This window comes from Glandiceps talaboti, chromosome 21 (assembly GCF_964340395.1).
Source record: "Glandiceps talaboti chromosome 21, keGlaTala1.1, whole genome shotgun sequence".
Classification (NCBI taxonomy): domain Eukaryota; kingdom Metazoa; phylum Hemichordata; class Enteropneusta; family Spengelidae; genus Glandiceps; species Glandiceps talaboti.
Genome location: NC_135569.1, coordinates 7,270,554 through 7,298,057, shown reverse-complemented (window position 1 = coordinate 7,298,057; position 27,504 = coordinate 7,270,554). Strand labels below are relative to the sequence as shown.

The window sequence follows — 27,504 nt, the reverse complement described above, 5'->3', positions numbered from 1 at the left end:
TAAAGTACTGGTGTGTGGCAATTTTATGCCATGTTTTATTCATGTCAGTGTCTTTCTTGATATCTTTGCGACACTGAGTACTTGCGTGATCAATATAATCGTCGTAAAACGTCAAGCCTTTTTACGGTACAATCCAAAACTTGAGACGGAGTGCCTATTATTTTTCTTCTCGTCAGCAGAAAAAATACCCTCTGGATTGTTAGATTGGGTCAATGTCATCGCCTGACCCATGGCCTCAGTCAAGATAGACTACCTTGATAGAGTCCAGGGTAGGACCTCAACGTTCATATATAAATTTGATCGGGGTCAAAGTTCACTCCAAGTTATACCAAACTACCAAACTTGACACTTCGACGGAGGATTCATTGTTGTCCCGGATGCACAATTAAACACATCGGAGAATTCAGGTAGATTTGACAGTGGTCCAATCACTCTGTAAAATAAAAATGACGTCACATTAATTCTTTCCTAATTTAAATATGTGTATTTGTGTTCCATAGTTACTACACACACCTAGATTATATTGATTATAAGGTTGGACATGTTTTTTATTATATATGAGGAGGTTTGGTAACACTAGAAAAACGGAAAGACGAGAGAGAGAGAGAGAGAGAGAGAGAGAGAGAGAGAGAGAGAGAGAGAGAGAGAGAGAGAGAGAGAGAGAGAGAGAGAGAGATAGTGAGAGAGAGAGAGAGAGAGAGAGAGAGAGAGAGAGAGAGAGAGAGAGAGAGAGAGAGAGAGAGAGAGAGAGAGAGAGAGAGAGAGAGAGAGAGAGAGAGAGAGAGTAATTATCTAACTGGAACAACCTACTGGCAGATATTCTTTATTTGATATACACGGGGAAAGAAAGAACACAGTTTTATTTCATCACCACTAAAAGTAAAATAATGTTCTACCTCACATGTGTGTTGCCCATATGGTCTAGGTTACTTGGATGTCCATAACAGAGGGAGTAGACCGGGGGGCACAGAGGTTACAGCGATATGACAAGCCTGACATTTGAGCATTGGTTTTCATATCAAAGTGGCTTAATTGCCAATTAAGGATTTACTATGCCTGACTTGGGGTACAAAGGTCAAAAAAACTAGTTTGCCTTACGTCATACATACCATGTGACACATGCACACCTGTCAAACTACTAGAGCACTCCTCTTTCGGGAGATTGACGTCAACATAAGATGCAAACATTTTCATACTTTTGCATACATTCTTCAATATTTTTCCAAAACATGATTCATGCCGAATATTTATTTTCTCTGTATATATAGTATACCCCGTCAAACCTGTTCTTTGTTACATTTTACACACTTAAGAGTTGCTGACGTCATTGCGTTACATGATCAATGCACGTGACTACAGACGTTATACCATACCTGTAATACCCAGGACTGTGTCTCCCGGTAAGAATTTTGTTACGTGCGCCATCTACGGTGAATTTACTACACCAAATCTACAGAGCGAACATGACGTAAAAGTAATTACTTTCGTGCGAAACCGATGAGGTTCTTTTCAAAATTACGACTGCCGTTCTCACTTCTATTTGAACGGACACCTGTCATCGCCGTCACGTGTTAATAAAAGATACCACCACACACATACAATATATATATATATATATATATATATATATATATATATATATATATATATATATATATATATATATATATATATATATATATATATATATATATATATATATATATATATATAACACTTGATACACGGCTTCTGCCGCTTTATAGCATAGTGCTGACAGACAATTTACACGCATGGAAAGACAAACCTGTGCACAATATGGATGAGACAACCTGCAATATATTCACTATAAATTCTTACAATACCAATAGTTCGATTTTGTGAATGTCAGTTACATGGATAGAAGTCTAATTATGCATAAGGGGTTTATTGCTGTAATAAGTTGAAATCATGATTGCTGAGTTTTGGGGTCGGTCGGTAAAACTGATATCTTGTACCAATTGATGCGTACAGCTACACAAGTATATGTTTACTCTCAGGTGACTCAATACTGTTCAGGGTGTATGATATTACAATGAAGCCATTATATCTTACAAAACAGCTTTAAAAGCATTCCGAATGCACCTAGTCTGGCTTTAAAACAATTACCTGACCTGCAATGTAATTCGTATTCTAAACACGTCCACATAATCTGTGTCAGTCCAGAAACTATTCATATGCATGGGTCATGATACATCCTCGTCTCAGAAGAATCCAGAAAAGATGAGAAGTAAAAATTACCTGCGCAAAATTAGTAAAAAGCAGCTGCTCCTGGCTAAGATTAAGTCCTGGTAACTTCAGTAATGGCTCGGTTATGCTTGTTTTCTCTCTCCAAACTTGGTAGGCCTAATTCAAGGAGAAAAATGACAAATGAGTTTATACTAAAGCTAGGTAGTTCATGAGCTGGAAGACACGAATCATATATGCTCGTAAATGGATTCTTATATCGTACATCATTACATCAAAATCTAAAATGTACTTAGTAGTAAATCAACAGAATATATTTACCTTATACGTTTCTTTAATACCACCGTTATCTGCAATGTTTTCACCGACTGTGACCTGTCCATTCAACTGTAGAGACGCAAAATTGGGGAAAGAAGTTTACTTCCATAGTGGTGAAAGGTCACGTGTGTAGTATTATTGCCACTTAGTGATTCAGCATTGATATAAATTATGTCAGTTTTCCATCATGAAAGTGGTACAAGCTGCGTTTATAGGATTGTAGGTGCGGTTTTGCTTCATGTACACTGTTTAATGTTTAAGACAACCAAAATTTACAATTGCAGAATATAGTATTTCATTTGAGTATTTGACATTTAATACCCAATAAACCATCCAGTCAGGTCCTCCTGCCAGTGTTCTTCTCACTGACGCATACTTAACCATTACTTTGCAATTGACTGAATTCAAACCTGTTATTAAGATATAACGCATAACCTGATGACGTAATTTTTATACGTATAAAAATGTTGATAAACTCCCTACTATACAATCAATAATTATAACAATGCCAGAAGACTATTGTAATGCCTTAGAAAGCATGTATCGACTTTAACATTACACTAGGACCGGTTATCTAAAGGCAATAAGCTCTTAAGTGTCATGAATATTAAGTGTCTATCTAATAAATATTCATGTCTGCTAAGATCCATAAGGCAATGATGTTCAACCGAATTTGAAAAAAAATTTTTTTTTTAAATTTTGTGTTTCTTGTCAACCGAGCGAAACTTATGTAGTGTGAAATCATGGAATGACGCTCCAGAACCCAAAGTTTATGGAAATGCCTTTTTCCTGGAGTGGTGTTCCCCTTTAATCAAGTTTTATGTTAGTATTTTCACAAGTAGTAAGCTCATAACGTCATTAGCGTGTTGTGTACCCCATTAGGTCAACAGAAAAGTCCATACCAATATATTGTTTTTCTAATAATAAATCACTTACAGTCATGTTGCATTCGTTCATTTTGTATTCACTATACTGGTCCACAATGCACTGCTCTTTCCGGTGAAATTCCGTTTCTGATTCCTTGCTCCACCAGGATTCTTTGAGAACTCCATTTTTATCGTACACACGGCCTGAAATAATATAACATTAACACAGTGATCATTATGATAAGAAACTGTTACAACCTCATTTCCGATTAACCAATGATTTTATTCATACAACGCAATTAATGTACTCTACAGATATCCATGGCTTCTCTCCCTCTACGTCTAAAAGAATGAGATCTAGAAGTCATGAACCACAAATTGTTCATGCAAATGTGTAAACCCCGAACTGTTAGAATAACGTAAACAATGTAGAATATGACTAAATCTACCATATATGGACATTATGTAACTATCCACAATGAACACTAAGTTATTGGGGGAGAATTCTGTGATTTATTAACACAAATATGTTAATTGCTATGTGGGTGGCTTTGTTTGAATTTGAACTCATATATGTCTTACCCAGTTTACTTCAAAGGTACATGGAGAGCAACCATATTTGTTTTATATCAATGGTCAAGAAGTATCTTTTTAATTGTAGATAGAAAATGAAAATGGAAAGTACTGGACAGACAAAATATTGGGAGAACTTCAATGACTGTTGATAGTGATCATTTTTACCTGTGTGTTCTCTGTCGTGACAGAAAATGAACATAAAAAACTTTTTCAAGGCGCTAGAATACTAGTAAGCTCAGTGTTGAAAGGAGACTAGCATTCTGCTCATGCGCACTGTATTAACGCAGTGCTTTGAATAAATTAACTGGCGTGTCCTATTTTAATACCTTTATCATCGAATCCGTGGGTCAGTTCATGTCCAATCACCATTCCAATACCACCAAAGTTCAAATACCTGTAGATAAGCATAAATCATATAGGTTTAATTACAAAACAATACACAATATCAGTGGGAAAAGTTACCAAATTACAAACAGTGATCATTGGATCTAGTGATAAAGATACACTCAAAATTAAATAGACAGACAACAGTATGTAGTACTATAATTGCGACAACCTCCGACAAGTTATGACTCCCGTCCTTCTCATTTTAGGTAAATAACATTTATAGTCGTATAGTCAAGTCACAGAGAACATCGCCTTTTCCGGCTGTATCCATGTTACAGAGTATAAACCTTATTCCTAATGGCGGACGAAATCTCGAAGTACACGAGATCTCGTCCACCATTTGGGAATAAGGTGTATCGCAAAGTTTTGTAATGCTCCAACTCTCTTCCAGATATTAATTTTATTTCCTAAATTAAAGAAGTTGGATCATTCCTACGAGATAGAAAGTACTACAGTAACTGTTGTACAGGACTGGATCCCTTGTGAATGACGCCCTTCCACGGATTCGGTCTGGGGTTGCTAGGAAACCAAGAAATATGTACACATAAGGCAAAAAAAACACGATGTAGTACTTAGTACTTACTGTGGCGAATCTTTGTGGTAAAAAGGTGGCTGTAAGATCCCTGCCGGAACAGCTATATGATAGAAAAGTCAAACAAAATCTCTGTTACCGATCCAATCAATTCTAATTTGATTCACATATTTATATTATTCAAGTTCTGGCAGAAACATAAATGTTCTTTAGATCATAGTATAAAGCCACACATAACATAATATGCAAAAACATAACACAAATTAGACTAGAATAGAATCTGTTTCCCATAAAACTTATCATGATAGCACCTAATTATGCATATCACCTGATTGCGATTTAAATTTGAATAGCTGTGTATCCAACCAATCAGGTTCTGTTTAGGGATGCCAGTGAAATACTACTGGATCTAACTAAAGACTGTTCGTAGGCTCGCGGACGAGCAACAATTCAAAAAATCAAAATGGCAGTTAGGATAACTGAAATAGTGTAGTAGCGTTAGTCCTTCAAGACTACATATAGGCTACGTACTGCAGGTTAATTGTTATAATTACCTAAAAATATCCTCTTATTAAATTCTTGTGCCCAAGGATATTGCATCCTACTAAGGTTTTGTCCTGAGTAATCCTAGGGTGGCCAGACCAAATATTTTGAAATGGAGTCTATGAGATACAAGGACAAGACTGGACAGCGCTGATTAGACCTATGGAAAGCTGGTCTAGTTTTATACCAGAATTTATATTTGATGCCTTGAATTACTTACTTAAAGTATTGACGAATGAATAATAGGCGTTGACAGCAGCAGGACCATGGATCCACCTGTCGAGTATATGACAGAACACCATGAAATAACCCTTATGACGCGTGAGCACCAGTGTGACCTACTGAGACTACTCGGAGTCGTTACACGTGTGCCTAAGATGTTCCATGCATGTGGCCGTGTACCTTCCCGATTGAGGCGAGGGAAAATGCAACAGCCTTGAACAGAAAACAAGCCCACAGGCACATAACACGTAACCAAATACCCCCACCGGCTCTCATGGAACACGAGGTTCTGCAAGTTTACATTTATCCAAAGACATGAGACACAGAAAATTGTGTGAAAATATATCATTCTATGCACGTGATTTCACGTACATTGAAAGCTCGCGCGCTCATTTGCATAAATACATGTATCACTACTTGTACGCATCGACACAAGAAATCACTGGTACATAAATACTTCCAGTATTAGGTACATACATAGTAATGGCTGCTATGAAACGGTAAGATTTTACAAAAATTTTAACTCACTCGTTTAAAGGTTTCTCTCTAAGTTTACTGAAACTCCTCTTAAAATTCCAACTGAGGTAGTTGATGTAATTGTTGAAATGATCTGACGAGAAATGCAGCTGTGATAAGAAGAAAAAAATTGTTTAAAGTATGTGTGCTACAGTAGTCAGATATTTCAGTTAAAATGCCACTGTTGTTAGCAGCGCAGTCGTAGAACTAAATGGTTACTAAAACATGTACTATAATTGAAGAAAGTGTCACAATAGTTTAGTTGAGAAATTCGTCGCTGTTTTCAACTTCTTGAATAGCATTATGAAGGCATTATGACTATGATATATATCTCTATGTCATTTGCCTTGAAGATAATTAATTGAAAATCATTTTTCTTATTAGATCGCCCCCAAACTGTTATTGGTTATCATCGACAACTCAATGCCCAATGGGGCGGGGTTATTTTGTTTATTTATCATTATGTAGCAAATTGACTTTCCGCTACATGTTGGGCTTTAAATTTATCACTAACACTTCCTTTCCACTTAGGATATCTGGAATGCCTTCCCATTGAAGATGTGTCAATGTCTTTATGTCAAAGCATCTTTTAAACTTCAAAGTTTAAGTCAGTAAAGGTGGCAGCCATGTTGGAAAAACAGACAACATTGATGGTACAAAAGAAACGCTGTGATTGGTCAATCTGCAGGATAATGACAGACTGTAACCATTTGAGGACGATCTATTATATGACTTTCTTTCAAGGCAGTTGATGGGCAGATAGTTATCAGAGTCGTAATGCCTTGATTACTCAGAATGCGTTTTCAGGACATCGGGTGAAATAAAATTGAAACTATGCATGTGCATTTCAAGTCCAAATATGGGTTACGTCAATGAACGGTATATGTCATAAGCATACGTACACCACTGTAGTATTCTTCTAGCATCTTGTCGTCCATCGTCCAATAGGGAAAACCTATGTTACTGCCAATTGCCTTTGCCTAAAACGACAAAAAAGCAAACTGCTGTGTTATACAAATAACTGAGTTACAAAATACGTATTTGAATGGCAATTCTTCAACCCATTTACCATAGCAATGTCAAGTGACATCCGTTTGATATTACTGTTCACTTTCGCTGGTTGATACAACCACACGGAAACCAGCAAGAAACCGTACATTGTACACTTTAGGATAGCAAGATAGCATATTTCTTGCTATATTCTGCCTAAATTAAATAAACCGTTTAAATATATTGTAATTAGACAGAGCGTGTGTAAAAATGTCATTTCACATGAGTGAAATACCAAGGCAACACCGATTGTGCTGTAGATACATAATGGAAGTGACATGAATCTCAGACTAGGAAACCAATTTGCTATGAACATGTTACAGTAACTTAAAATGTATTTGAAAGCACCATTTGGATATTCAGAATTCTATTCTCTAACTTTTATTCCCTCATAAAGAAAATAATCTTGCCTTGTTCATGGCTGCCTTTTGAGTATTTTCGTCCATCCACCGTGAGTTTTCAAGCATATTAGTGAACGAGGCTTCGATATCTGCTACCATGTTAGTCACCTGAATACAACACAAACATACGGATGGCAATGCAAATTACTTATATATATATATATATATATATATATATATATATATATATATATATATATATATATATATATATATATATATATATATATATATATATATATATATATTCATTCAATAACAGGGTTGCTCAAGATTTAAGTCAGTTTAACACAAGCATAATGTAATTTGGCGATTTTAGCCAATATATATTTGATTACCTGATGACAAAAACCATTCTAGTTGCAGCCAGCGCATGTTTAATACAGTCATAAATTTATATTATTAAATTTTGAAGTTTCTAGGACGCTTATGAAAATATAAACTACTCACTGGTTCTTGGTTTGTTTCATCATAATATGCATCAATATACATTCTACCAGTTGCAAACGTCATTTCTTTATTTATCAATTTTACACACGTCTTCCAAGATGCAAGGGTCTCGTCGGTTTCCATGCCAACGCTGTCATAGTCTTCGTCTTCCGGTTTAACAAATATCAGACCAAACTTTACCGAAGCCTTCCGAAATCGCGAACTGAGATGATTGATAACTTTGGCGACGACACGCCACAGTAAATAATTGACAACAGTCCTGAAATAACGACCAGAGATTGTTGACCATTTAGCATTTCCCATGATACGTATGTTATTACTTTTTTAATTTTTTTCTCTTGCACTTTTATTCTATTATGTGTCACGATCGAGGTTATCGAGCAGGGGCAGAATTATCAATGCAAAGGAAACGTGTAGATATTTTCACCATCTACCCAGTCGTCCATTTTGACACAGGGGCGTCTCGGGGTCCCATTCTATGAAAACCTAGTTAGTAACTAGGGACGTTCAAACAAATCTTAGTTGTTTTTTCTTCGAAGTGAACAATGACGTCATATTCATTGTGATGATCACAACTTATCTGGACATAGCGGTCGCCACTCGATCTGTTGAACCAACCAAAAACATTTCCCCTGGGCATGCGCATCAAACGACCTGTGATCTTTAAACAGTCGATTGTGGATAAAAAAAATGAAAATGTGAACCGTAGATTTTGGCCATTAAACTTGATCGGACAGTTGTCTTGCATACTGCGAAGCTGCTAAGTACTGTAGGGTGGAAGGGGTAGCTCATAGCAATACAGATGACAAAGACATCCTTGGATAACATTATATCCATCCAGGTTCTGATAAAAAGAACTCCCGACTTACCTAGGACTTGTTTCGTCTATTCTACGAAAGGTTTCTGTAATATAAGGAGGTGAAGTCAAAACTACTTCTTCCGAGAGATCAATCGATGTCCATGATCCACCAAGAGTATTAAAATAAGTCAACCAATCAACCTAGAAAATAAGGGAATGGTCTTTCGCTTTAATATAGTTAGGTGAATATTTCAAATACAAGTGAGGCTCTTCACTATACACTATCTTTGGTTGTTTGTATATGTTGAAATCATTTATGAGTTTAGTCGTTATTTGTTTTCCAATTAACTTCAAAGCTAAAAACTATTTCCCCCCCCCCCCTTACTGAACACTATAAAGTTTTGTATGTGATGTTGATCAAGATTAGGTACCTGTGGTGCTAATTGCTGTAATTCTTCTATTGTCATTCTGTTATACATGCTACCACTCACTCGTCTCTCCGTCTGTGATTTCATGTCCTGGAGGATAAATATAAGTTGATAAAGTCTATGTATAAGTAAAAGCAAAATTATGTATAAGTTTAACGAGATAACGATCTTTGAATGTAACGTCGGATGAAAACAGATTTACAGGAAGAAGTTGGACACGTAGCTACCTCGCACCACTGAAGGTTATATTATGTAGTTCGTACTATCTTGTTTGGAATCCAATATCTCCTTGGGCTGCCAAGATATCTACCATACTCCCCTTAGCGTTACCATGGTGATAATCATACACGTACCGATATTAACTTTCTACATTGATGTGTACTCACCGCCGCCATTCGTTTTTCAAAATTGATAATGTCCTGCAGCTGTCGATCCAAATCTTCCGAGTTAGCTGTAAGCTTAGTAACTACCTCTTTCATAAAAGCAAAATAAGCTTGAAGATACTTAGACAGAAAAAAAGAAATACAGTATTTTTTCACAAATAACAGAATTTACAGAAATAAACATTACATATGTGTATATCACATATCCATTAACATTTCCCCTGTGATATGTACACCTTCTCTATACCCTTGCAAAAAAGACACACAGAAAAAAGACATGCATACATACACACATACATACATACATACATACATCCATCCATCCATCCATCCATCCATCCATACATCCATCCATCCATCCATCCATACATACATACATACATACATACATACATACATGTACATACATCACATGGTTAGCTACTTATCTAGTTTTCTGTCATTCTGTTCACGATTTATCTGCATTTATTCATATCAATTCTATCTATTTAACTTTGCATTTATTTGTGATATTCAGTCATATTTTTCTTTATTCTTTTCATTATTACATTATTTTCAAATATTATTATTACATGAAATACCTTTTCATTGAGGAATTCATCCGAATAAAAGTCTCTGTTTGGCAGTCCCAGCTTACCCTGATCAATCTAAGTACAAGAAATAGAACGGCACAGTGTTATGTGATTTATGGTACTTTTCGTAGTGTGTAGCTAGAATTAAAATAATGAAACCATTATAGCTAAAATAGGATATGGCTGAAGTTTTTAACAACTGTATATCAATTATTGTATATTTATGTTATATATTCGAATTGGTCTCCTTTAGGTAAAAGCTAGGGCTGCACGAATATGCTTCCTCATATGTGTGTATATGTCTGTCTGTCTGTCTGTCTGTCTGTGTGTGTCTGTTTATGCGTATTTGTGTCTGTGTGTGAATTTGTTTGTATGTGTGTCCCATTGTGTGTGGTGTGTGTGTGTGTGGGGGGGTTAATGTTATTCTAGGCAATGCATAATTGAAGTGTTGCTTTGCATATTTTCAAAAGTAAGATGGGTGGCCGACCTGGCAAATTTTATGCATGGAAAGAATGATAACTTCCAGGATGAGTATTGAGCCTGTTGTGAAGGTTACTCTTGGCAGTATAAAAGCAAAGAACCGAAGTTATTCATAAAATCAGGTTTGGTAGATAACGATAACAAAATCAGCATTATGATGACGTCATAGCGAAGGGTTTTTTAATTAATTGACTAATTGAATTCATTGTCAAAAGGAATAATTCAAGAGGAAGAGAAATGAGAAATTATCAACCCTACCCACAAAATATTCCTTGATGGATTTTTGTCGTCCCTGCTCACAAATGTTGCGACTATCGATCCTTCATCCATGACTTTATTAATCGTAGACAACAGATTCGTCAAGTCAAAGTTTGATTCTTCCCATCGTCCTCCAGGGCTAGACCCCAATACAGGCCATCCTCCAAGGAATTCCAAAAGATGTATCAAGGGCATTGCATCTTTTCTTTCGATTGTGTCTAGATCGGTGTATAAAGAATAAATAAAATCTTATTATATAACTCTGGATATGACTCCATGCAAGGGAAATGCAACTGCCATTACTTTAAATGCATTATATGGAGGAATAAAACTCGAGTTCTATACCTTCATCAGTACAGGCGATATAGTGCTGTTTGATTTCTTTGGTCACACGAAGATCTCCTTCAAGGTTCACTGGCTTCTCGATTAAAACTAAAAATTGAAACAGAAGATAAAATAGAATTGCATTTTTTGTGTGATTTTAGTATTAAATATAAGCCCTTGGTTTTGAATTTGAGATTGTATCAACGATTTGTGAAATGATGATTGGAAATTTCATCACATTCGTGAAGTCGAGGGTAGTTAACTATGCAATGCGCAATTGCAAGAAAACAGTACTACGCGCATGCAGACGACAATGATTAAGAGCCTCACTTTCATGTGGAACGCCACTTCCGTTTCAATTTACCAGCCATGATTATTGGACGTTTGTCAAATATTAAGATTTGTGCTCCTGCTCAGCCAAGCAATACGTCTTACCTTTGAGTTGACTGGCGAGTGTCTCTCGTAGTTCAAAAAAAGTATCAGTTGTAGGTAATTTTGGTGGAATTTGATGCGATTGGATCCAGCCACCGCATGAATATTCATAAAAATCTTCACAGGGGTCTGCTGACGGATTCATTTTGTCAAAAATTGAAGATGCTACGAAAGAGAAAAGATGTAGTTAGATGTATGATGTGAATCAATGAAATTTTTAATATCTGTCTCTCTGCCTCTGTCTGTCTGTTTTTCTCTGCCTCTGTCTATTTCTGTCTGTCTCTGACCGTCTCTGTGTCTCTGTCCGTCTCTCTCTCTCTCTCTCTCTCTCTCTCTCTCTCTCTCTCTCTCTCTCTCTCTCTCTCTCTCTCTCTCTCTCTCTCTCTCTCTCTCTCTCTCCTCCTCCTCCTCCTCCTCCTCCGGCCCATCCCTCCTCTTCTTCCCCTCTTGAAAAATATTTATTCAGTCAGTCAGTCAGGTCATAAGCCCTCGAACACGAGTCTTAGTACTACACCTACCGATTTCCTGGCAGTGTGCCGAGTCACAGTACGTCGTACCCAAACTTTCACGGTCTGGATGTTGCATCGGAACAGCTGCTGATTTTGTTGGCTTCATAACGACCATACAAGCTGCAATATACGACAACTTTCACTTGACAACCCCTAGGTCCCAGTTAAAATTTGTATGCGTTAAATTCGCACTTGTGATTACATTTTTTCAATCTCTTACAAAGTTATTTTTCCTACATATATTTATAGCGAAATGCGTTATTTTTCTGTTGTGCATGATATATCATTCTAGCCACGAATATGTTACCTTGTGATCTAAGGTACTTGTAATGTATACGTAACCTTGCCACGTACAGTATAACTTCTCATATACAATATTAAAGTGTCAAGTATAATATAACATATTAATGTATAACGTAATAACGTCACGTACAATGTAACCTAGCGACGTACAATGTAACAACGTGACAGCGTTATCTTGTCACGTACAAAATGTAATATCGCTTATCACACATAACTAAATCCAGTGATTATGTTACAACATTATACATAATATGAATTTCAGAGTTCAATAAAGAGGTTCAAAGGTACTGTAATCTTATACGATGATCTTATGATACTAGTGATGCACAGGTTGTCATGGTAACTTACCTAGTAACGTAGTCACAGTAATCACGACCATTGTAAGAATTATCAGTGTGAATACCCTCTTCCTACTTGATTTGCTTGTTTTGTGTGATTGAGGAAATTTATCGGTTTGTTTTCCTTCGTCACTTAATTGAATTCTGCCACCAAGATCTGAAATACCAACAAAGAATAGAAATGGCTAAATCGCTCGTCAAATATTTAAATTAGTATTTTGCAATTAATGTCGAATAATTAATTAAAAATGACCCTTTTATTCTCAATTAAAAAAACTGGTAAGACATGTACAGTGGCAGATATAAAACATGTTGTTTGCATAAGAACAGATGTTTGTGCTTATATGGGCGAAATGTTTTCTTATACTATATTATGAACGGGTGATTCGGTACATGACGTCGTACAGCTGATTTTGAGTGGGTAGTGGCCGCAGGCAAAACCGGATGCAGTGAGATAAAGTTTGTCGAAAATTAATCATCTAGGCACGGCAAGGCTGTCTGATGCAGGCAAACAACTTTAATGACATTATGCCAGAAGGTGTCGGTATCGAAGACTTATAATAGTGATGGATAAAGATTCGATCTCGCATTGCACGCGATAAAGTCTCGATCTCGCAATTTGCACGCGATAATTACTCGATCTCGTTCTCGCTCTGTACTCGATCATAGTTTCATTTTCTACCGACTTCATTTTTCACAACAGACAAGAATCATGACTCAAAGTGTCAAACATTAATTTTAACTGAGAAATATTTTGACTTCGAGTTAAACAAATTCGAACAAAACAAAACAATCTTCATTGTTCGATTTGCAAGCTTTTTGGCAATTATCTAGAGGAGGCGATATCGGCATAGATATAATTGTGTTAGGCAGAGGTGGATTATGATTCACAAGTCAGACACACGAATGCACCTGCGTTAACAATGTCATCAACGTTCACCGTACGCGTGTATACAATGGAAGTCCTGTGAATTGTACCCGTTCATGAACTATCTAATGATACAAGTAGTTAACTATAGCTCTATCTCACTTTCTGGCCCACAGACACTGAAAGAGGCGAGAGATAAACCGCGCATTCACGAGCTCGCAAACATAACGAGACATTTTAGTATCACACATACACAATGATGACCGAAGATTCGTATTCTTGCCGCGGGGTTTCAGTAAATATCGTCAGACGAAACTACAGCATTCAAAGTTTATTTGAATCCTGCACAATAAAGCTGAAAAGATAAGTTTTATACAGGTAGATATACATCTACGGGGTGTCCTCTAGTTGGCGCCTATCTCTATACCCTTGCTTTCGAGAGGGAATCTATTACTTTCTGAAGTTACGTTTTCTGAGTGTACATACTTTCATTATGCAGTGACGCTTTACGAGTTCTGTCTGTACAGAAAAATTCAGCCAGTGAACAACATACGTATTACTAGATATTCGATCAGATGAAAAGTGGACAAGATAACATACAGAATTCTTTATTTCTTCCATGCACTGGCAGATACTAGATAAGATTAGGCAAATTAAAAAAAGGGTATTTGTTTCCTATAACGTGGCCTCAGAAAATAGGGTAGGTAGGTCAGAATTTTATTTTCTTTTGAAAAAATTACTTCGACATCAAGATATAAGATACTCGTCGATCACAATTCTGTCGTGAGAGTTCGATGAGGTCTAAACGAAGAAACTTAAGAAAATTATAAGTTAAGTAGACTGAACGGCTATAGTCTAAAAAGACCTGGTTGCTCTCTGGAATGATTTTTTCTAACAAGTGACCACAGCTGAGGTAAAGGCATGAAGGTGTAAATGCCATTTTTACCTTTTTGCATGCAAACAAATGTTTAGGGTCGGGACCTTAAACTAGGATCGGTCGGAAACACACTTTTTTTTAATTTGGCCTTATCCAACAAAACACAATTATATTCCATCTTCCATCACATTCGAACATTTATCATAAAAATTACACAGTATTAGTAAACGGTCGACATTCACTGTTTCAATATGTAAATCATACTTGGTTTGAACCATGTGCTAAGAAATTACAGAATTGTAAAAAAAAATACTAAAGACTAATTTTCATTTCGTTCTAACTTTTAGGAGACATTATTTGAATTGGAAATAGAGATAATTATTGTATAGTACTAGATGGAATCTAAGATATGGTACAATGAAAGTCACCATAATGGACGAAAAGTGGTTTTATTAATATAAAATGAAGCTACAACTATCAATGACATCATTGGATATCATGTTACATAGAAGAACCGTACATTCAATATGTTGACATACATACATACATACATACATACATACATACATACATACATGCGCATGCATGCATGCATACATACATACATACATACATACATACATACATACATACATACATACATACATACAGACAGACAGACAGACAGACAGACAGACAGACTGATTGTGTAACCAATCAAGCAATTAATCAAATTGCAGTCATATGTTTGAGCATTCAAAGTGAAATGTAGAAAATATCGCTATCTTTATAATTCAGAGTTGAGATACGTTAGATAGTTACTTCTAATGATTGGAAATTGTGGATACATCCCAAGGCACATCAAATGTCTTTATATCTAGGTAACTCTTCGTGTCATCTATATTTCCCCTGAGGGTCATTATGAATGAAGTAAGATTAGTGATAAAGAATCAATGATTTATGACTGATATCCCTGTCAAACAGTTGCTAGTATTTCTGGATCATAGTAAGAAATTATTAGTACTTGGATATCTTCGCACGCTATAGCTGTAAAAGTATTCTGTTTACAGAGCGGTGATTGGTAGATTCACACACGCGCTTTGGGGTCCCACGCTACTGGCCTGGCAGCAAGTAACTAGGGACGGTCAAACATTTTCTTCTTGAGCAGAAATGTACATGATTTACGAACGACGATTTCCCCCAATACAGATGAACTCTGACGTTAGACAAATATGGGGATCGTTATGGGATGGGTGAAAGCTTACATGGAGATATCAACTGTGTTTCTTAACCCCTTCCCCCCCTTAAAAATGTAGAAAAAATAACCAAACAAACCACCGAATTTTTCTTGAAAGCCATGGTATGTAACTGGTTTTCGATGGCTACATTATTTGTTAATTGCACATTGAAACTTTTCCATATTCTTACATTCTACTTAACTACAGGGAACTGCTGAATCACGTTAAGCAACCGATAGCGATCTCTCTAGGAAGTCACAGATTGATGTATTTAAAATGATTGAAAGAAAAACAACTTAGCCTTGGTAACCAGTCATCCTAATGCATATTAAACCCCCAACATATAATGTGTTGGTTTATATATACATGTATATATAAACGCAGTAAATGTAATATGTCTATACTGGAGTAAACAGTGTTCAATGTATGTAGAACAGTATAAATAACACAGTATCAAGTAAGATACACAGGAGTCGTTACCTGTTACCTGAGTAACGGCTCCTGTGTATCCTACTTGATACTGTGTTATATATATATATATATATATATATATATATATATATATATATATATATATATATATATATATATATATATATATATATATATATATATATATATATATATATATATTATTTGAGTTTTTCCAATGAAGTAAGAGTAATTAGTCACAGAATAATGACTCGAGCAGCCGGTGACGATTACTCACACACAGACTCAGAGCCGTTGTTGGGCCTGTACTGGGCCCGTACTGGGTGACTCATGTGGTCTGACATGGACGACTTGGGCAGTTCCCACAGAGTTGTGACAGCGAGAGTTCAACACAGTGCTGTCACATATAGTTCCAAACCTGTATGTAATTCTGTAGAGCTGTGTGATGAATCTTTGTATGTCGTGTCTGTACAAAAATCGCTGGGAGTAATTCCCGATCGACACAAAGAAATCAGATATTCAATAAAGAGTTCTTGAAATACCAAAATATTAAATATCAAAGGTTTGTGTTATTTCTATACTAGAAAGTAACCGATCATTTATAACAATGTAACTGTTCTTGTTAGCACAGTTTGAACACCTGGCGATCACACAGTTGATTTGGTATATGAAGCAGTAAACAAAATAGCCGTATGACAGTTCCTTTCCGGACAATAGTCAATAGACTTCATTATAAATACAGTGTTGTTTTGATGACACAATTGACTCAGTTTGCAGTTGCTATGGTCATTGTTATGGTTACTGGGTATTTATAAATTGGAGTTCATTAGAGCTAAATAAGTCATTGCAATTGAGACTGATGAAAATATCATGATGAAAGGTCGAGGTATGTTTGAGATCATCATGATATTGTTTGGTTAGTTAACTATCCTGTCAACGCATAAGATCTGTTTGGTGGTCTGAGGTTAACTACCTTGTCAACGGAGAAGATTGTTTGGGCAATTAACTACCTTGTCAACGCATGATACTGTTTGCTGGTCTCTACCTAAGTTGTATACGGGATCGAACGGGAATTAGAATCCCATTGTTATAGACCAATACAGATCATGTCAGTCTGTTATTTCAATCGTACATACGTTACAACATAATCCCTTAGTAAACAGTTATATCATAACGTAAATTTTATAGACATTGCGATATTTCTAATATTGCTCGAATTCTATGAAGTGTACGTATAGTGTATATGAATATACAGTATACTGCATTTTTGCGGTGACAGAAATCGTTCCAGTTTTACAATTGTGTTGATCAAGTAACTACTACATCGGCAGATTTTTGGGGTTTGAGTTTTGTGTATATGTAAAAAAAACACACCAGAATTTGCTTGTTGTTTGACACAAGATTCGTATTACTGAATTCGTGCAGAACATCACACAAGGTGCTTTCTCTATGGTAACGCGGGCATGGAAACCCTCCATATGTTGTGTTTCTCACGAAATGGACGTCATATTGAGTTTTAATGTTTCTAGGTAGGGATAGATTGCGTTGCCTATACACGATGTGGAGTAGTACTTATGATTTCACAGACGTACAGGACAAGATCATGATTGTTTTAAAAGGAGTTTGAAGACGTCTTAACATTGATATGCCTCGGATAAAAACTTAGTATTTTGATGTTACTTTTTTCAATGAAATTTATTACCCATTCTCACCTAAAGAAAACGTGTCAAAGGTCACGGTATATTTTTTCAAATAGTGATATCAAAAGTAAGCCAATATGGCAAGTTGTGTTTATATCTCTAAAAATTAAAGCTAAATGAATTCCTTGAAAACAAGACGATGCCAACCCCCACCCCACCTTTGCCTCATCTGTGGTCACTTTTTAAATCGTATTCCAGATAGAAACCAGGTCTTTTTTACGCTATAACAGTATGGTATGCATAACGCGTTCGTCGACTTAACTTATAATTATAAATGTCTTCATTTACTTCTTTTAAATTTACATCTCATCAAACTCTCATGGAAGTGTATTGTGACCGACGAGTATCTTATCTTGAGGTTTAAGTAATTTTTTTTTTTAAATCAAAGTAAATAAAAATTCTGACCTACCTACCCTATTTTCTGAAGTCATGTTATCGGAAACAAATTTCTTTTTCTTTTTTTTTTTTGCCTTACTATTATCATATCAAACATCTAAGCTTTTACAAGGTTGGGATAATTCAGTCATAAATTACGTCTTACATGCCGTTTTCTCGTTTTCCTCCTGCAACTGAAAATTCAAGTGGTATAGAAATGCATCCATGGCCGTTTCCTGTGTTTTAGAACACACATGTGGTTTTTCTAACCGCTGTTGGCAAAAAGGGATATGAAGAAGCTATGTATACGTTGAGGCTACTGAAATAATCGACGTCGGAGTTATGTTTATTATGTGAGCAGATTCACGTTACTATGGCAACATATGCAATGGACAGGAAGCATCGAAACTGTGTTTATTTGACCTTGTGTTATTGCATGGTAACTTTATCCAGTTACGAAAAATATAATTTATATAATGTATGATTCTAAATTAATATTTTACAAATGCCCCAAGGAGAACACAAACAGTAATATTTTACAAATGCAGAAACAGTCATACCCATGAATAAGAGATATCGTGATTTCATTTTGAAATGGAGAATTCCTATTACGGACTTCTAAAAATGTATGATTTTTCTTTGTGCCGCTACGCACTTACACTGATGAGAAAATATAGAATATTTATCGCAACAGTGTACAAAAGCATTTTTTTCCACCCCCTGTTTGCAGGGGTACATCATGCACTTCAGTTATCATGTAAGCCACCCGACACAGAAAAGTTGTAAAGAATTGGAACACGTTGAGGAGGAAAAAATTCCAAACACATATGTCCAATTGTTGGAATATAAGTCCTGACTGAATTGTGAATTAGCTGGCTGCAATCTGTCAGGAATAGATACAAAGACTTTGGATGTAGAAATAGTAAATTTGTACCAGTTTTTGAATGTAAAAATAATAAATTTAAACTAAGGTCGATTTGGTTATCAGAAACACAATTTAGTTATTCTGTTTAATAATAGTGGAATAATTTAATCATAAGAAACAAGAAAGCGTGTATGACAGATGTGCTTGCAAGGCCAAATAAAAACGTGTGAATCTTAAACATTCCAAACAAAAATATAAGAAATTCTTTGTCTGCTTAACCTTCATGATGAGCATGTCTGTTTTCTTTTCCCAGTAATATCTGTACAGGTCATCAGAGTATCACAGAAGGGGTATTCTGACCGACATTTTGTTTGTTTGTGGTCGAAGCAATATTTATTTTTAAAAAATACGAAAAAAATATTGTAAAAAAATAAAAATATATTTCCTACCTACCTACCTACTCTATTTCTGACGCCAAGTTATCGGAAATACAATTTTTTTTTCGCCTAATTAAGACATTTTTAAAATTAATAATCAACATTTTACACTCCTCAAAGACGAATTTGATCGAAACTCTTTGATCATTCACTACGTTTTGTGAGGGGTACTCTCCACTAGGTGACTAGAAAATCAAAACAGCAAAGACGGACGACAATGGCAAAATATGTTAATTTTAAAATTAAAATTGAGAATAGAATTAAACTGAGTAAAAACATAATACAGTAATCAAAATTAATTTAAATAATAATAATAATAATAATAATAACAATAATAATAATAATAATAATAATAATAATAATAATAATAATAATAATAATAATAATAATACAGTAATAATAACAAAATAGACATCTAACCTCTCCTTCCAATTTCCTTACCTTCACCATCGGGTCCGTGCAGTGATCCATACAGTGCTTCATCTACACTGTTCTTGTGTTGGACGTTCGCTACAACTAACCGTTCCTTGTCAGTCGACGTCATAATCATCTGTAAGAAGAGTTAGAACGTCTGAACTTCTGAGCATGAGCTCAGAGCGTGTCCTTCTAAATCGCTTCCTTGAAGAAGCCTCGTTTGTCCACGTATGACGTCACTGACGGAAGACCCTCGCATTGAACATCGTCTCCCACACAACAAGCGTCGTTCAGAAAAAAGGAATTGGTGAGCTATTAAATGCGTCGAGATGAGCTGCGCAACAATTCCGAATCATCAACATCCGTCAAACGATGGGTAATGATTTCACTAAATGTGTGCAGTTTTCTTTAACGATGATAGTTATGCTGGATGAGTGAAGACAGTGAAATGCTTTACCTCAAGCTCTAAACAACAGAAGAACAACGTGCCGGCTACATCTTAAAGATTAGAGTGGTGTTTTTATCACTCATGACTAACGACTGCATACCCTGGGCTTATAACTAACTTATATACATCGAATGACAACTATAGGAGATTGCACGATTCGAACTATGAAGACTTAAGAATGTGTTATTCTCACCATAAATTGATATGATGTAGCATTACCATGACTATTCACTTGGTGCCTAACATAGTTATTATTAGAGGTTGGTGCAGGTAGAAGACTAGCGCGAAGACTCTGGTAAAGTGAAGTCGGCATACAAAATAGACATAAAAGTACAGTTATCAAATCTTAAGCTCATGCGACTGTAACACCATTCTTATTGACTGCAACTGTTTCGTGACTGAATGACGGGGCTTTAAGTATAAGTCGTGACTTTGGTTTTCGATATATATCTTGCCACATGGAAAACATACACTCAAACTTTTCCAAATACATGACGTGATTGGACCGAGAACTTCCAAGCTTAAGGCGATCTATAACGCACTTTACAGTATGTTGCCATGGTAACTGTGTCGTTATTTTCGGTCTGCACTCCAGATAGGTATAGAAATTAAAATAAGTAATTATCTACTACCTATATCCTTTAGTATGTATAAAGCTATCCATGGAAAATACACAAGAAAAAGTAGTACTACATCTAAACAGCAATTCTTAAAATGTGCTCTAAAAATTTTGGCAAACTAATGAGGCAAGCGATTTATTGCAAAAACATTTCAAAGTAGATTTAAATCTCTCGTCATATAAATATGGGAGTCGAGTTTGTGCTGCCTTCCCATGGTTATGTTATCCATCGGTGTGTCACTTTGCTTCCAGTGCGCACAAACATCCCTGTTGGAGCAGCAATATATATCATGTCCTCACTCAACTTACTTTCATACTGGAGGTTGAGTTTGTAGTAAACTGAACTTTAGCTTGTTTAAGAACGTAATTTTTATCAAATAAATATTTTCGCTTTAAAGGCCTATGTCGAATAAGGTTAAAATGTGGGTGAGAAATATTGTCTGGGCGAGGTACATGGACGCTTTAGATATTGCTCCTGAACAAAAGAATGGCCCTGTCCTATCCGTATTTTACTTATCCGATCCTTATGGATTCACTGAGAACATAACAAGGAACTTATTCGATGAGATAGCACTAATGCGAGAACCTGGGACTGAATCACAGGCATTTAAAATTGTCTAAGTTGACGACATTGTTGTCACGTAGTCGCCAGCATACAACACTTACGTTGTCATCAAAGGACATTTACCATAGTCGTCAGATTTTTTACCGCCAGTCTTCTTTATTGCTTTCCGATTTAATGTCATCATTAAAGATAACGAAGCGTGGTTATAAATACGACGTAAAAATTCACCTGTGTCAACAGACTGTAAAAATCAAGCTTCGAATTGGCCATTAGCGAGGGCAAGTATAATGAGAACCGTTTATTTTATTTGAAGATTCGCTCTGGATTTTGAGATCCCAGAGTAACGAGCAGGTGAGCCCAATGCTTCCTTTTCGGTGAGATCGTCATGAATAAACTCTTTTTATTGAGATTTCTAAGCACCTACGCTATTTAATGTTATGACATTACACCATAGTTATCATCTGACGTTTCCTTTTCAACTTGCAAATACTCGTTATAAATACCCTGCAGCTTTCCACCTTGGCTTGGATAAATTGCTTGTTAATCACGAGATGTGTCGCTCGACTTTACTTTACAACGGGAAAATGATATATACGCGAAGAACGACATTAAAAGTGTTATTCGATTAAATTTGTGTTGATGTGGACTAATATCTGGTTTGTTCTCACCGTACATACGCGCGTACACCTTTTCTTGCACCACGTACGCACGCACACGCGCACACGCGCGTTCTTACACGTGCGTACACCTTTTCTCTTGCACGCATGCACACGCACACACACACGCATGCAAACATGCGCGTTCTTACGTACAAATGGATTCGAACGCACCTTGCACTTGCCACACAATTAAAATTGTTTTCAAACTTGGCTAGATCTCTGATATCAGGTGTAGAATAACCAGATATGTTCACAGAAATTTAAATACATTCATTAGTAGTATTTGAAAATCATACTTTACGATGTACAAGCTGATCTATACCCATGCTTATATAAAAGTCTGATAGATGTTGTCTGTGGCTTCAAATCTCTTCTCTCACCTAGCTCAATGCAATGAGGTCCTAGCATGAATTTTCAAATCCAACCAAGGCCTCCCCACAGTCATTAACATAGTGTCTTTGTTAATCAATCACAGAATTCTGCCTAATAATAAATTAGTATTTATTGGGGGTAGTTACATAATGTCCAAATATGGTAATCACAGAATTCTAACCAATAATAAGTTAGTGTTTGTTGGGGTAGTTACATAATGTCCAAATATGGTAATGACAGAATTCTTTACATTCTGACAGTAAATGTAACAGCCAAAAATACATCAGCTTGGATGTAATACTACTTAATTTTCAACATCATTCTAACAGTTAGTGTTTATTCATTTGCGTGAACAAATTTTGGTTCATGATTTTTCATTGAAGACTGGGTGAAGTGAGATCTTTGAAGCCATGGACAACATTTAGAATAATGTAGAAAGGCATGATAGAGAGAAAGGAAACAAACACTTCATTTCATTAAAGTCGAAGACAAAACAGTCCTCCACATCTTTATTTCCCAAAACCTTAACATCCAAATTCAAAAAATTCAAAAAATACATTTTACCATTATATACAATCTTTCAGTGCGTGTATACATTGGCAATAAATTGGCATCTTGGCTATTGTGCTTAAAAATTAACAAGATAAAACTCTTTCAACATTTAATATTAGAATTTAATGATTTATAATCATGTAATTTTCAAATTTTGCTCATTCATAACTGCACAAAATGTATATACACTGTCACATGTGGGCAAGAATGAGTTCCATTTCTACAACTTGTAACACACAAGTGAAGTGATTGCATTGTGTGCCACACTCATTAATAGCATTCAAATCAAGTGTACAACAGCAGTTCATTTGCTCTGATTTAAGCTTTTGCATGCTAGTGTAGCTAATTTGTAAACAATGTTGGTAGCAACAGAAAGTTTACACAGTGAGTGGTAGCATCACAACTATACATTCAGCTCTTGCTGAAATCTAGAATATTTTTATTTAACCCTTTCATGACTAGAGACAAGTTTTAAATAATATGGGGACCCAATTTATATGCATATTTTCATAATTACAATAGTATTACTTTATTAGAAACTAACATTTCTTTAATTCCAGTCTAAAATGAAGTTGATATATGCCAAAAACTTACATAAAACAAGAATTTTGTCCAAACAATTTTGGCGGGAATGTTTTCAGTATTGAAGGGGTTAAGTCTATGTGTATACTCTAGTCATTGACAATTCACTTGGTTTGCACTGCTAACATTGTTGACAGACTGATAATACATTCTGAGTGATTATTGTCTGTCTATATGTACTAGTTTTGTATTTCACTGCACATGAAATGCTCTACGTCTTCAGCCTCAATAAAATCTATATATTTTGGATATGCCAACAATAAATGGCATAATATAAGGCACTTTTCCTCAGTCAGTACCAGTTGTGAATCATCTATACATTCCTGACAACTGCTTAGGTTAAAGCAGCCATACGATTAATCTTAGTTACTCAGACACCACTGGACTTTCATCGTCCCAAGAGTCTGGGGGTCATAGTGTTGATCATTTGAATGTAAGATGGTGACTGATACCAGAGTTGCACGGTTTCTGATTGGATGGAAATGAAGTCCAGCATTGTCATAAAACCACAGCCACTTGTAGGGCACCATCTGTTATTTCGCAGTGTTGCAGAAGAAATAACAGCTCTGGTTTGCGAGAATGAAGTGCAGTGGGGGGCCTGGGTAACTGAGACTACCATACCACTGGCAAAATATTCCACTACTGTACAAAATGTTGCTTTATACACATTATACAAAAGTATGTAAAACCGATCAACTAAAAGTAATTGTGCAATAGTATGCATACAAAACCATTAGCGATTTTAATTTGTTTGTATTTGGATTCTCAAAATGAAAATGTACAAAACCAGAATTTGTTTAATAATTCAAAAAACATCCATCATGTAAGTGAGGTAGTGCCATTTGTTGCTACAGAATATCCTGAGGCAACTTAAAATGAGTTGAGCTAGTTTAATGGGACATGGGCAAAAATGAGACATCGTTTTCTCTCCTGATATTTTAAATACGCATATAAAATTCATCTCATACTCATGTTGAGGTAATAAAATATCCATACATATATAGCATTGTGCATAGTTTCTATATATGATCCTGATGTCATTGGCACTTTTTGGGTACACCAAAAACACATGTCATCAAATGATATGGGTATACTGTGTTTGCCTAACTGTTATGCTACACCTAAGTGATCTTCACATATGGTCATTACAGTAAAAAATTATTCTTTTGATCATGACCAAGGGTTCTCATTATTTACAAGAAACGTTTCACCTGTTCAGGTCGACAGACACTATCAAACTGTGTGTTTGCTGTCTCCATGACTGCATCATCACAATATATTGCATTGCGGTAAAAACCAGCAAAAAGGACTATTTGATAATACCTGTCGACCTTAGCTGGCGAAATTTTACTCATAAGAAATTAGAACCCTTGGTCAAGATACAAGAACTAAGTACTGATATGCATAATGCTACAGAGCTACAGATGCTACTGTTACTACATGGTTACAGCTAAAATGATATTGGCTTGCTGTTGCACTCAACGAATGACATTTAATACACACTCCAAAACAACTTCTAATGCAAAAGAAACAATTATATAGACATAGGTGCCGCACACAGTGGGAATGTAAAAGTAGTCAAGTTGAAATGTTGATTTTCAGTTATAAAATAAACAATTAGAGCCATTAAAATCATCCAGTCCATGTGTATTGTTTTCATAAGAAGCATGTTTTACTGCAGTGTGAAAGAATGGCAATGCTTTTCACTGTTCAATGTGATTGGGCAAGGATCCAACTGTCTTTATTGTGTCGCTGCTATTGTTAGTCTAGAGTTAAAATATGTCTAGCTCTGTGTCAAAAACATAATGTCCCAATATACATAAGTGAAACAGCAAACCTACATCATTTTGGCTATAAGTTTATAACATGTGTAATTCCTTATACAAGGAACAAAAATGTTACAGAAAATATTGAGGTCTGATCTCACTATCACTTCACACTTACAGATGGCTTGGTACATAAAACAGAGACAAGCCACACACCGAGTTACAGTTTTAAGTGAATTTGTTAGTTTACTGCATTGGTGTGTGTGTGTGTGTGTGTGTGTGTGTGTGTGTGTGTGTGTGTGTGTGTCTAGTGCGCTAGCCACCCTTAGTCTTACCAACAATTTGTTTACAACTAAACACCAGGGCGTGAAACAATACACTGTGATAAACGGTAATTGCCAGCAGGTAGTTTTAGCAGAGCTTGAGACAGGCTAACTGTATAGACACTTGGTTGAATTTAGCTGTAGTTCAGAAATGCACACAGACAAAAAGGACAAGTACACAATAACGAAAACTATTGAACGTTTGCAGATTTGATCACTAAACATTCCAACAAAAACAACATTCCAACAAAAACAAGACTTCATGAAACAAAAAATGAAAAGAAATACAAAAAGTCTGTTAATATTGTTTCAGCCTTCATACACATTCATATGCATTGACAGTTTAGTTACAAGTTGTTGTTATTACATATTTTCATACTTTTCAAAATAATGAAAACATGACATGACGACAACCCATTAAAAGAGACAAAATTGAAGTACTTTGATCAATCAGAAATATTTCCCTTAATTACTACAAAATTCATCAACAATATAACATTAAAAATGTAAACAGCTATTTGAAGATTCAGTGAAGTGAATTGTATACATCTCTATATTAAAATTCAGTGCTTCAATCAAACAGTGGGTTTTTGTTTTTTTCCTTAAAGGTCTATGTTTCAATCCCAGGTTCTTGAATTAGTGTTATCTAATCAGTGGAGATATAATGACTGCATGAGATCAGTTTTTTGTTTTAGATCAACTTTTTCTATACCTCTGGCTACTATGAAAACTTTTAATTTTTATCTGAATCCGACTGAGAAATGGAAGATATGTTCTGCATGACTTCCAATGTGGAAAACTCTGAATTACATTTCCCCATTAAGTCAGGGGGTGGGTGGGTTTGTAGTCAGTGGAGCCCTCAGTGGTGAAACTCTGCGTGACTGAGACTAACATAACACATGCAGTTATATATCAGTAACACAGCTATGGATGGTAAGACATACCGGAGAGGTTTTCATTCGTGATGTTCAGTATTATGCACAACATACACTGCACTACTCATGACAATAACTTGTTAGGCTGGAGGGTTCTATCAAAATATTATCTCTAGAAGTTATGTTTTCAGACATTATCACATAGTCAAAGCAGAGTATTTCCTTTGGGCATTAACAGAGTTTTTCCTTAGGGCATTAACAGAGTTTTTCCTTAGGGCATTAACAGGTATATCTACTTGAACTCCCTAATCACTTTACTGGGTTCCTTACCAGTATTTTTCTTATGGGTGGTACATACATAAACTCAACCCTGACTTCCCTACTCACTTTACTGGGGTTCCCACCAGAGTTGAGGTACGAGGTATTGTACTTTATGTTGAAGTCTTACCTGACTTCATTCTCTCTGTTACCAGGGTTACAAACCCTAGCAAAACCACTGTCAATGTGTTTCATTGTCAATGTGTCATGTGTTAATGCTTGCCATCACCTGTGCATACCTACAAGAAACTTTAGTACAACTTAAACTCTTTCAGATGCATTATGCCTTTCCACTTGTTAAAGTGACCATATGGATGAGGCTTGGGTAGTTACGTTGGATTTTAAATT

At 35.8% G+C, this 27,504-nt stretch overlaps 1 protein-coding gene across 1 annotated transcript; it reads right to left on the bottom strand.

The window, feature by feature from the left end:
- Window positions 1-333: 333 nt before the first annotated feature.
- On the bottom strand, window positions 334-21,890 carry LOC144451790 (endothelin-converting enzyme homolog). Its single transcript, XM_078142692.1, has 25 exons — window positions 21,811-21,890; window positions 21,454-21,544; window positions 20,719-20,817; window positions 20,105-20,213; window positions 12,903-13,049; window positions 12,261-12,371; window positions 11,746-11,907; window positions 11,332-11,418; window positions 10,987-11,204; window positions 10,258-10,323; window positions 9,680-9,796; window positions 9,297-9,383; window positions 8,936-9,066; window positions 8,067-8,325; window positions 7,626-7,724; window positions 7,068-7,145; window positions 6,178-6,275; window positions 5,648-5,703; window positions 4,936-4,987; window positions 4,292-4,359; window positions 3,460-3,593; window positions 2,527-2,592; window positions 2,260-2,364; window positions 1,374-1,450; window positions 334-433 (listed from the first exon to the last, which is right to left on the bottom strand). Exons 1-25 carry the CDS (start codon window positions 21,888-21,890, stop codon window positions 334-336), a joined length of 2,697 nt encoding a protein of 898 aa, XP_077998818.1.
- Between the last annotated feature and the right edge of the window lie 5,614 nt (window positions 21,891-27,504).

Excerpts from the sequence above, each read along its gene's own strand:
- LOC144451790 (XM_078142692.1), bottom strand. The coding sequence starts at position 21,890 with ATGACATTAAATCGGAAAGCAATAAAGAAGACTGGCGGTAAAAAATCT. Across the intron at positions 11,205-11,331 it reads TATCGCCTGTACTGATGAAG|ACACAATCGAAAGAAAAGAT; the intron begins GTATAGAACTCG and ends ACACCGATCTAG. Across the intron at positions 6,276-7,067 it reads TAGAAGAATACTACAGTGGT|CTGCATTTCTCGTCAGATCA; the intron begins GTACGTATGCTT and ends TTCTTATCACAG.